This window comes from Panthera leo, chromosome D3 (genome assembly GCF_018350215.1).
Source record: "Panthera leo isolate Ple1 chromosome D3, P.leo_Ple1_pat1.1, whole genome shotgun sequence".
Classification (NCBI taxonomy): Eukaryota; Metazoa; Chordata; class Mammalia; order Carnivora; family Felidae; genus Panthera; species Panthera leo.
Window position 1 is genome coordinate 6,607,368 of NC_056690.1, and position 12,437 is coordinate 6,619,804.

The 12,437-nt window shown below is 48.0% G+C and overlaps 1 protein-coding gene across 10 annotated transcripts in view; it reads left to right on the forward strand.

Annotated features, from left to right (window-relative positions):
* PITPNM2 (phosphatidylinositol transfer protein membrane associated 2) overlaps positions 1 to 12,437 on the forward strand; it is a 144,100-nt gene that overhangs the window by 97,026 nt on the left and 34,637 nt on the right. For all 10 annotated transcript variants that reach the window (XM_042909970.1, XM_042909975.1, XM_042909974.1 and 7 more), the window contains one exon: positions 11,825 to 11,997. In XM_042909970.1, the coding sequence (XP_042765904.1) occupies positions 11,920 to 11,997 (78 nt within the window). In that variant the 5' untranslated portion in view covers positions 11,825 to 11,919. The remainder of the gene's footprint in view (positions 1 to 11,824; positions 11,998 to 12,437) is intronic.

Genomic DNA, 12,437 nt, shown 5'->3' on the forward strand with positions numbered 1-12,437 from the left:
ACACTCCCCCACCCCACCCCTGGCCTGGCAGGCACGTCCCTGGGGCACAAGGGGGTCGTCCCCTATTCATCTGGAGCCTGCCTTCCCTAGATGTGGATGGTGGGGGAGAGATGCCCACGTGGGGGCAGGTGAAGTTCTCTTACCTGCTTCTGCCCCTGATTAGGGGCCAGCAGACTTGGGAAGCCGAGAGCAGAGGAAAGGGGGCTTTCCTGGAGGATGTGGGGGAGAGACCCAGGGTAACCAGAAGGGGTGCTCCGGATGCTCTGAGGCTGCCAGTCGTCCTCCACGCGGTCACAAATGTCTAGGCAGGCTCCGACGGCCTGGCTCAGAGTTGCTCCCAGACCTAATGGCCAGAATGCAGCTGAATTGCATTTGGACAGATCCCATCCCCCTTGTCTCCTCACAGCCTCGCTCCTCAATTCCATCTGTGACGTCAAACCCCAGCTAATCGTGGAAAAACAGATTAAGTTCCGTAAACTCAATTTTCTCGCTTCCCTCCCAGCCACGGCCTTTGCTCAAAGAGTGGTCTTCCCCACCCGCTGTGTCACCTGCCCTCTTGAGCCCAGCCCCGGCAACCCGCCAGGCTTCACCAAAGTCCCTTCAGCCTGGCCACCCCAGCCCCTTCCCCACCATGCCCGGGGGGTCACTGAAGACCTTTGGGCTTCCAGCCTGGGAGGCCCTGAGATGTGTCCTGCCCTTGACCCCTCAGGCAAAACCAGGTGTTTTGGTCATCTGCATACTCCTTTTTTTTTTGTCTTCCTATATGGGTTCAGATGGGACAGGCTGCCTGAGGAGGAGGGGGTGATGGCCCTTCCCCCTGTCTGCCTGTGCCAGAGCCCTGGCCTGGAGCTCTCTGGACCTTGTGCCTTGTCCAGAGCTGGGCTCTCCCCTCATTGCCTCCCTGCTTACCATGCCTGCTGGTGCCCTGTCCGTCTCCTCCCTGGTTAACATGGGGCCTGGGATCATGAATATGGAGGTTCTGGAAAGCCAAGGCTTTTCTACAGATCAGGGGCCAAGTGCCACGCATGAGGCCCATTGGAAGGTCCGTCCCTGTCTTCCCTGGAGAGGGCCTGGGGGGATGTGCGTATGGGTGCACTGGGGGCACAGCGGTCACTCAGACTCCTCACCTGGCTTCCCTCGAAGAAGGGCGTCTGGAGCCGTTTTCCTTTCTTCCGTCTCACCGTGCCAGGCACTGAGGGCTGCCCTGTGGAAAGGAGTAAAATATAACCCTGTCTAACCCGTCACGACTCCAGCGGGGACAGAGATGAAATGGGTGTCTCGCGAGCACCCGAGTGGGTGTGATGAGATCGTCTGAGGGTTCGGCTGCTGGTTGAAGGGGGCTCAGGGCACAGGCAGGCACACAAGTCACACTGCCTTCTCTCGTTGGCCTGGGCTCCAGCTGCGCCCTCTTGCGCCAGGCTCAACCAGGAGGAAAGCACGGGGACCCTGTGTCATGCCTAGCAGGTTCACATTCTGTCTGGGAAGCAGACCCGGCCTGCCAAGGGGTCATTTGTCCCTCCGATGTCTGTGCCTGGGTGCTGGGCTGTCTTTCCCTGATGGTGGTAGGCTTCGTGTCTGTGCCTGAGGTCAGCAGCACAGCCAGAAAGCTGCCCAGGCCCAGGGCCCAGCCTGCCTGACCCTGCCGAGCACGTTAACACCACCTAATGGCTAGCTGAGTACCGGGTGGAACTGGGCCAAGCATTTTATGTGCATCGTGTCATTTAAGCCACAAGACAGCCCAACAGGGCAGGTGCTGTTCTCACCTACTATTTTGCTGTTTTGTGGAAGATAAAATGAAAGATCAAAGAGTTTAAGCAGTTTGCCCACAGTCAGAGCTGGGAGGTGGTGGAAGGTCTGGCTGACTCAAAGTCCGCGGTTTTAACAACTGCATTGACTGTCCTTCCTTGGTTAGTACTCAAAATGCTACTCAAAGTCTGCTGCTGCGCCTTGTAAAACATCAAGTAACAAAGAAAAGTACAAGTAAAAGTTGTCCCAAATTCCACCGATCTGAGATAACCCTCTCCAGCATCCAGTGAGCATTATTTCAGACTCTTTATACAAACACACACATACAGAGTAGTAATAACTTTAAAAAAAAATGGATCTTAGTCTGTGTGCAGTTTTGTTTTGGTTTTTTTAAGTATTTATTTATTTTGGGAGGAAGAGAGCGTGAGCATGGGAGGGACAGAGAGAGAGAGAGAGAGGGAAGGAGAGAGAGAATCCCAAGCAGGCTCCATACTGTCAGTGCAGAGCCTGATACGGGGCTCAATCCCATGAACTGTGAGATCATGACCTGAGCTGAAACCAAGAGTCAGACACTTAACTGACTGAGCCACCCAGGTGCCCCTGCGTGCAGTTCTAAAATAAAAAGTCAAGTTTAATTTTCTTAAATTTAACCGAAGACAAATCCCTGTGTATGTCTTTGAAATGAAATGGAAAGAAATTGCTAAACTTCAGAAACACATTTCTTAACTCACTGAGCCACCCAGGTGCCCCAAATGTTTGTTTATTTTTGAGAAACACATTTCTTAATCTTAAGTGATAATAAGTAGTTCCTAAAAGTTCCTTAAAGTTAATGGGGAAAAGAGAAAAACTTTTTTTTAAGAGAAAAACTTTTTAAACAGTTTTATTGAGATACAATTCATATACCATACAATTCATTGATTTAAAGTGTGTGATTCAGTGGGGTTTTTTATACTACATTCTTATTTTTTTTTAAATTGTAGTCATTATATAACACAAAATTTGCCCTTTCAAACATGTTAAGTGTCCAGTTCTGTGGCATTAGTACATTTATAGTATTGTGCAACCATCTCCTCTCCTATTTCCCAAATGTTCTCATTCCCCAAATAGAAATCCTATAACCAGTACACAATGCCTCCCCAGTTTCCCCCCTCCCCAGCCTCTGGTAAACTTTAATTAGCTTTCTGAGAGAAAACTTTTGTTTAATTATTTTATTTCATTTTCTAAAATTTACATCCAAATTAGCATATAGTGCAACAATGATTTCAGGAGTAGATTCCTTAGTGCCCCTTACCCATTTGGCCGTCCCCCCTCCCACACCCTCTCCAGTAACCCTCTGTTCTCCATATTTAAGAGTCTCTTCTGTTTTGTCCCCCTCCCTGTTTTTATATTATTTTTGCTTCCCGTCCCTTGTGTTCATCTGTTCTGTGTCTTAAAGCCCTCATATGAGTGAAGTCGTATGATATTTGTCTTTCTCTGACTAATTTCGCTTAGCATAATACCCTCTAGTTCCATCCACGTAGTTGCAAATGGCAAGATTTCATTCTTTTTGATTGCCGAGTAATACTCCATTGTGGGGGGGGGTGTATGATATATATATATGTACACACACAAACACACACACACACACACACACACACACACACACACCACATCTTCTTTATCCATTCATCCATCGATGGACATTTTGGCTCTTTCCATACTTTGGTTATTGCTGATAGTGCTGCTGTAAACATTGGGGTTCATGTGCCCCTTCGAAACAGCATACCTGTATCCCTTGGATAAATACCTAGTAGTGTCATTGCTGGGTCGTAGGGTAGTTCTATTTTTAAAGTTTTGAGGAACCTCCAGACTGTTTTCCAGAGTGGCTGTACCAGTTTGCATTCCCACCAGCAGTGCAAAAGAGATCCTCTTTCTCCACATCCTCACCAACATCTGTTGTTGCCTGAGTTGTTCATTTTAGCCATTCTGACAGGTGTGAGGTGGTATTTCATTGTGATTTTGATTTGTATTTCCCTGATGATGACGGATGTCGAGCATTTTTTCATGTGTCTGTTAGCCATCTGGATGTCTTCTTTGAAGAAGTGTCTGTTCATGTCTTTTGCCCATTTCTTCACTGGATTATTTGTTTTTTGGGTGTGGAGTTTGATAAGTTCTTTATAGATTTTGGATACTAACCCTTTATCTGATATGTCATTTGCAAATATCTTCTCCCATTCTGTCGGTTGCCTTTTAGTTGTGCTGATTGTTTCCTTCGCTGTGCAGAAGCTTTTTATTTTGATGAGGTCCCAGTAGTTCATTTTTGCTTTTGTTTCCCTTGCCTCTGGAGACATGTTGAGTAAGAAGTTGCTGCGGCCAAGATCAAAGAGGTTTTGCCTGCTTTCTCTTTGAGGACTTTGTTGGCTTCCTGTCTTACATTTGGTCTTTCATCCATTTTGAGTTTCTTTTTGTGTATGGTGTAAGAAAGTGGTCCAGGTTCATTTTTCTGCAAGTCGCTGTCCAGTTTTCCCAGCACCACTTGCTGAAGAGACTGTGTTGATTCCATTGGATATTCTTTCCTGCTTTGTCAAAGATTAATTGGCCATATGTTTGTGGGTCCACTTCTGGGTTCTGCATTCTGTCCCATTGATCTGAGTGTCTGTTTTTGGGCCAGTACCATACTGTCTTGATGATTACAGCTTTGTAATATAGCTTGAAGTCCATGAGAGAAAACTTTTAATAGGTTAGAATCATTTTTTTTTAATCAATACACTGTATTTTTAAAAGAAGTTTTAGGTTCACAGCAAAACTGAGAGGATAGTACAGAGAACTCCCATATACTCCCCTGCCCCCACGTGCACAGCCACCCCCACTGTCAACATCCCCCACCAGAGTGGCACATTTGTCACAATTGATAAACCTATATCAGGACATCATTATCACCCAAAGTCCATGGTTTGCATTGTGTTGTATACTCTCTGAGTTTTGACGAATGTATAATGATATGTATCCACCTTTATAGTATCATACAGAATAGTTCCACTGCCCTAAAAACCCCTGTGCTCTGACTATTCATCCCTTATTAAGTTTTAAATCTATATAATGAATCAACTTTCATGCCATCCACCTCTGTCCACTTTCAATTTTTGTTATTATTTGTGTACATTGCCAAGGTTTTTATATTCTATTCAAAAACAATAATTGCTCCAATTTCAAAAATATTAATTCAGTATTCACCAGGATTCTTCCATTGATGAACTTATTTTGGTTGGCTGGATTTCAGCATGAAGTAATTTTTTAAGACCTTATGGATGCCTAAGCGTCTAAATTTATGTTATAGAATGTCCATTAACTTTATACTCAAAGGACAGTTTTGTTGGGTATAAAATTCTGGTTCATAATTTCTTTCTCTCACAACTCTGTAGATATTGCTCCACTGTTTTCTGAAATTGGGTTGCTATGGAGGATTCTAATTCTCAATTCACCTTTCTGCCCCCCTAGTTATATGGTTCTTTCTTTATCCTTTAAGATCAGGACCTTTTTAAAGATGCCTTGGTGTTAATTACACCATTGAGTTTCCTGGGCCAGTGAATGGCAGTTAATTTGTAGAGCCAAGTTTTGTTTTTGTTTTTGTTTTGTTTTTCAGGGGATTTTCCATTATATATTTGAATACTTTTCCTCCTGTTCTATTATTCTGTTTTCTTCACCAGTGTATATTATTCTGTTTTCTTCACCAGTGTATATGTATATGACAGATATGTATATCTGTCATTTTTGTCTTATTAGTCTTCTCCATTTAATTTTGTGTGATTTCTTGCAGCCCACTCACCAGAACTCTCTAGTTGTTTATGCTCTGCTTCATCATTTATTCATTGCTTATCATATGGGTTTTTTTTAAATATGTGATGTATTTATTTTTCTTTCTCATTTTCCCCTGAGCTCCACTAACTCACTTTTCAGCTTTCATCTCTTTCTGTTGTCAAATAATTTCCTTTTTTTTTTACATTTTTTTCATTTATTTTTTAAATTTTTTAAATTCGTTTAAATTTTTTAAACTTTTTTTTAATGTTTATTTATTTGTTTTTTGAGAGAGAGAGATAGAGAGAGCGAGCAGGGGAGGGACAGAGAGAGAGGGAGACAGAATCCCAAGCAGGATCCATGCTGTCAGCATAGAGCCCGATGTGGGGCTCGAACCCATGAACCATGAGATCATGACCTGAGCCCAAATGAAGAGTTGGATGCTTAATCAACTGAGCCACCCAGGTGCCCCTCAAATCATTTCTTTTTAAAATTTCTGTGTGTCTTTTTTTCCACTCATCTGACCCTGTCAGTTCTTTTTATTTTTTTATTTAAAAATTTTAAGTTTATTTATTTTGAGAAAAGTAAGGGAAGAAAGGGAGGGAGAGAGAATCCTAAGCAGGAATATGGGGGTTGAACGCATGAAACATGAGATCATGACCTGAGCCAGATGCTTAATCAACTGAGCCACCAAGTGCCTCTGCCCCTACCAGTTCTTAAGAGATTATATCTGTAGTTTCTCTGGGTCTGTGAACTGATTTTCTGAAGTCTTTCTGTATTTCTCTGGACAATTCCTCATGATGTGTGTTCTTCTTCATTTGCCCCCCACCCTTAATGCCATAGGGCCCATGTGAGTTCCTTTGTGATTATTATTCTTTAACCACCTTCCAAATAGCAGCATGTGAAAATGTGGGAGTGGTCCAGAGCAGATGCACTATGGGCTTACTTACTGTCTGGAAGGCTCTCTGGCCAGAGCTGTTATTTATCTTCTGCCTAGGGATTCGGTTTCTCTCGTGTTTCAGGGTCCACGGTCATAATGGTTGTCAGCAAAGCTCTTTACATCACTGGCTGTCCATGTTATGACCAACCCCTTGCTGTCCCTTTTCTCTCCCCAGCCTCACTTCACTCCCAGTATCTGTTTTAGCTGGAAAACGAGGTTCTGTCATAGAAATGGCCCATTGGTGTGATTTCCCATCAATTCCCACACCAATTCCATCCCACAATGTAAAATCGCACCTCTACATGCGCTCAGTTGTTCACAGCAGCACTAGTCCCATCAGCCTCAAATTGGAAATCACCAAATTCCCATCAACAATGGAACAGTTAAGTCGATTATAGTACATCCATTCAATGAAATACTAGACAGCAATGAGAACAATCTACAGCCACATGCAAAAATTTGGACGAATCACATGAGCATCATGGTCAAAAGAAGCCAGGATCAAAAACACATATAGTATGCTTCTGTATGAAATCACCCAAAGACAACTGGATATTGGCAATTCATTAAAGTACAAAAGAAGCAAATGGCAGGAGAGTGGTTGTCCACAGTTGAGGAGCTATGACTAGAAGGAGACCCATAGGGGACTTCTGGGTTGTTAACTTCCTGTTTCTCGATCCTTGCTGGTCCTACAGTTGTGTTCAGTTTGTGAAAATATATCTGTACTTATGATACATGCATTTTTTGTATGTATGTAATACTTCAAATAAAACATTTTTCTTTTGGGGGTGCCTGGGTGGCTCAATCAGTTTAGCATCCGACTTTTGATGTTGGCTGAGGTCGTGATCTCATGGTTCGTGAGTTTGAGCCCCACCTTGGGCTCTGTGCTGAGAGCGCAGAGCCGGGTTGGGATTCTCTCTCTCTCCTTCTCTCTCTGCCCCTCCCCTGCTTGTGCTCACTCTCTCTCTCTCAAAATAAACTTATAAGAAGTTTTTTCTTTTGAAAAACAAGACAGGGAGATGCCTCCCCTCACCTGGGTGGCATCCACAATCCTATTTCTTCATTCCAGCAGGAGGATCGTGGCCATGACTTTCAAGAAGTGATATTTACTTGGGGGTCCAAGGAAGAGGCATGTGTAAGCTGTCAGCATGTTCCTTTCTTCCAGTTCAGACTTCATGGTGTCTGTGGTTTGGGGGAATAGTGATTGCCTTATTTCATCAGCCACGAGGACTCCCCTGTCTCTGTAGTTTGTGTTGTTTTTGAGGGAGGACGGTAGAACAGAAATGCTCCTACCCCACCGTCTTCAACAGGAAGTCAGGATGGATTCCCGAACCCACTGGTGAGGGTGTAGCTGTAAAGAAACAGGCCTGACTTTCTTTCTTAACTAAATAAAATGCTGGTCCTTGACGAGACCCCTTTAGAGTGATCAGCTTGAAAGACAACACCCAATGTGGCCAGCACTGAGAGATCACCCGTGGCCATCTCCTGAGTCCGGCTCCTCTCACTGGGAGCTTCCTGAAGGGGTGCAGAGCTCTGAGGGCTTCCAGAGGGGACCCCCGGCGGACATGGGGGACCGCACACCTGCACCAGGGGCTGCTTCAAAGGATAACATTTGCTTGCCTGTGGAAATTCTGGTTATGAAGTTCATGCTTTATGCTCAGACCTTGTCTGAGGAGTGTGTCTCTTGTCCCTCGGAAGGAGAGCACTCCTGGAAGCACATGATGGTCTCTTGTCACTCTGCTCCTGTCCCACTGAACATCATGGGCACTCGGCTGCAGGGCATGGCCTCATCTCAGCCTTGAACGCCACCCTTTCCTGTGGTCAGTGACTGTGGGGTGGCCTCCGTGCATTCGCACAGCCCCAAACCCAGCATGTGGCGTGACAGTGCTGGGGCACAGTAGTGGGAGGTCACTGTGATAGTGTGGCACATTTACGCCTCAGGGCCTTTGCTCGGCTTGTTCTGCAGCACGTCCATGTCTGCTGAGGATACCTCGGGTCCCAGGAAGCCCCCGCTCCTGTTACTATAAAGCTCCACCTTCCCTGAAGCCTTTCCCTAGTCCCCCCTCTGCACTGACAAACACCACCCCTGGCTGGTCCACTTTTGTCATCGTGGGGACACTGGCAACTCTGGAAGGCAGATGATGTTATCCCCATTTGCTGTATGGAGACACCGAGTCTCAGCAGGCCCCGTCAGTCGTCCTGGGGGACCATGGTCAATCAAGGCATTGTCAGGTTTTGAACTCAGATCCCAGACTGGGGCTCCACCTGCGATGTCCCAGGTCTCGCAGAGGTCTGATCCCTCTGACCTGTTCTTAGTCCCCGTGCACTGATCTCTAACTGTGCGGCACTCTGTTCTTTCCTTCTGTCTGTCTGTGCACCCACCTCTGAGTTCTGGTGTTGCACAGGCAGAAACCCGGTCTCTCACCCAGTGGCAGTTGGAGCTGTATCCCGAGCGTTCACACGGTCCGCTCATCTCCTGGCCGTCATGGGGCCGGCACCGCTGGTCAGCCCCAGGCGTTGCCCCTGGCTTTGCATGGGCACTTGGTCTGACTTGTGAGCAGGCGAGCACAGGCAGGTCACTTTCCGTGGAGGCTTTAAGATCACCAAAGGTCAGATTGCTTAGACTCCCACAGTTTCTCAAGAACACTTAGGGATTGCATCTGACTTCTTTGTTATTGAGGTGATGCAGTGGGACTTGCCCAAAGTCATCGTGGGTCATTGCACTTGTCCTGGGTTGCAGAAGAGGCCCCCTGAGGCCCCCTAGACATCGGTGTGCATGCCACCGTGTCGTGCAGGGCACGATGCCTGACGCTTAGCAACTGGCTAAGTTGCTGTTCTGTGACGGGCGTCTAGTACCTTCCCAGCAAGGTGATGCTGGGCTTGAAAGAAGACCAGGTGGAAAAGCCTTGGAAGCACGGCCCTTATTGAACCTCATCCTTCCTCTTCTTGTCTCCAGGCCTCATCGCATCGAGCTTCTCCCAAGCGTGTGGGTCTCTCTCCTTTGTGTCAGGAAGGTCCCCATATCCAGTGCCTGTCCTACCCTGTCGGCCACTTGAAAGTTGCTCCAGGTGTCGGCTTGGATGTGCTGCCACCTGGCTGATCCCAGTCTCTCGTGGGAGGAGGTGACACTGTAGGGACTCTGGGGCCATCACCTCTGTCTCCAGTGGCCTCAGCTTCTAGCCAGACTTGCGCAGAGATCTGTGGGCCTCGGGGCGGGTGGGTCTCAGAGCTGAGTGGGGGCAGCCCACAGCCTCTGCTTTCTCGTCCTGGACAGTGTCAGCTTGGGCTCGAACCCACGGGCCCTCTCAGCTGCAGGCTGCACCCATCTACCTTGGACGAAGGTTAGCAATGCTCTTGAGTGTAAACTCTGGAAAGTTCAACCCCCTCCTCTCTGTGGTAAGTTCAGGGCTTTGGGTTGATGAGGGAGGCGACAGGACCCGGAGGGGGGCGGGGGGCTGTAACAACAAGTGTGTAACAACAAGTGTTACCCTGTGGCATCTGGACAGGTTGCCTGAGAAAGTCCCTCCCAGCATGAGGCCTTGCAAATGCAGTGGCGTGCGACCCCCACCCAGGAGGGGAAGGAGAGTCAGACAGGGCGCTCACGTGTCTGGTGACATCACTCAGAAGTCTGATGGGGAGCCTCCCTGTCTGTGGTGTTTTGTTGCCCCCGGCTTTGTCTTTTCTATGGCCAGCAAATGTGGGGTGCAGCTTCGTGGGTTATGTAAAGGAGATGACCTCTAGTTAGCTAAAAAGATGTTTATTTGGACTGTATTTAAAGCAGTTGGACGCGTGAGAGCTTGTGCTGGGGCTTTGGGCTAACGGTCCCACCTGCTGTGCAGAAGTGAGTAACATAGGGGTCATTTGAGGCTAATAATACAGTGGCCATCTCTGACTTATTTATGTAACACCCCCCACCTCTCAGTCTCTCTCCCTGGGTGGCTTATTAAAGAATTTCTTTCAACCCTACATGCTGATCGTTCCACGAGTTCTGGTACATTCTTTTCCCCCAATCTCATTACATAGCCAGTAGTCCCTTAGTGCCTGGGTGACGCTCAGGCCTCGGACAGATGGTGCCCCAGGGAGGCTGCCTGCCTGGCCAGACCCTCGCTCTTATCATTTACCCAGTGTCACCATGAATCTCCACCGACTGCTGTCCCTGGCGTGGTCCCTCTGAAATGCTATCCTGATTCTGCCACTGTCCATCTTGGAAGCCTTCACTCACCTTCCATTTAGCAGTGTGTAACCTCTCTGGGGGTAACCACAGCAAAGCCCCCACCATCTAGGGGAAGGGTTGTGACGGGTAATTCCATTTTCCAGATCACTGAGAGTATGCCTCCAAGCCTTGCTTGTTTGTTTTTACATTTGATTGCTCTCGGTGCACATCTCCCTCAAAAGTATTCTTTGTCATCTTAGAGAGAAGCTTCCATGGGTACACTGTTTATTTTTTAAGTAGTCTTACTGAGCTAGAACTCACATGCGATGCAGTCCACCCACTTATCTCACTTATCTCTTCTACTTCCAAGACCTAGGCTGGGTCGGCAGCAGAACAGATGCCAATAAGTACTTGCTGGATTGAGCTAAAACCACACTGAGATCACCTCTTTTGGATAAGTCCAGATCTCCTGCCAGGAGGCAGCCGTGCCCTCTGTGTCTGGTGACATGAATGGAACTGATGGCCCCGACACCGAAGGGTCCCAGACTGCTGATTTTTAATTTTTTTTAACGTTTATTCATTTTTTAAGAGGCAGAGAGAGATAGAGCGTGAGCAGGAGAGGGGCAGAGAGAGAGGCAGACACAGAATCCGAAGCAGGCTCCAGGCTCCGAGCTGTCAGCACGGAGCCCGACACGGGGCTCGAACTCACGGACCGTGAGATCATAACCTGAGCCGAAGTCGAACACTTAACTGACTGAGCCACCCAGGCGCCCCGCAGACTGCTGATTTTTAAATTTCTCACCTGGGTTTTTCATCCTTTTGTGTGCCCTCCCTTCTTTCCCGTGGCCATCTGCCGTCACCGTGTCTGCCTGCAGCTACTCCAGAGCACGGGGCTGCTCTTGCCGGAACAGGAACAGTGTGTGAAACGAGAGCACAGTGCTCTTCACGCTTAGGGGGTGTGACACCCTCCCGCCGCCTGGCCCTCACTAGTGGGATGACAGTCTTTTATTTACCCCACGGCTGATAAGAGTTCACACGTCGTCTACAAGATTGCTCAGCAAACAAGGAAAGTGAAGGCTGGGGAGGTGAGGGAACTTGTTCAAGGTCACACCGTAGGCTCACGGTGGAGTCAAGACCAGGCCCGTCCTCTGTGCTGCTGTGCCCACCAGTCTTGCAGGAAGTGACTCTCCTGCTCTCTCTTTCTCTCCCAGGGGTCCTTGGTGAATTTTGTCATGGTTATTTAAGGAACCTCGCCTAGAAGTCCCAACACGCAGTTCCCCATCGACGGGAAGGCTTGGACTCCAAGATGATCATAAAGGAATATCGGATTCCTCTGCCCATGACCGTGGAGGAGTACCGCATCGCCCAGCTATACATGATACAGGTGGGTCTTGGGGCCAGGGCAGGCCACGCCGGGCGTACAGATGGCTCTCGAACCCTTGGGTGGGGTGGGGCGGCACTGTGGTCTCCACGGCAGTGTCTGCTCAGTAGGCTCCTGGTAAGTGTCTCAGTTGCCCGGGCGTTGTGGCTTCCCAGCCCGATGCCAGGAACACAGCGGAGTGCCGTGGGTGTTTGTGGCATTGGCCTGTCCCGCCAGCCCTGTATTCACGGCGCTGGCAGTGCTGACGCCCTTTGCACTTAATACCCGTCCTCTCACTGATTCAGATGTTATCCGTGCGTATAGTCAGCTTGGGCCGCTTTAACAAAGAACACAGACCAGGGGGCTGAAACAACAGACATTTGTTTCTCACGGTTCTGAAGGCTGGAAGCCCAAGGTCAAGTTGCTAACAGAGCTGGTGTCTGGTAAGGGCCCTCCTCCTGGCT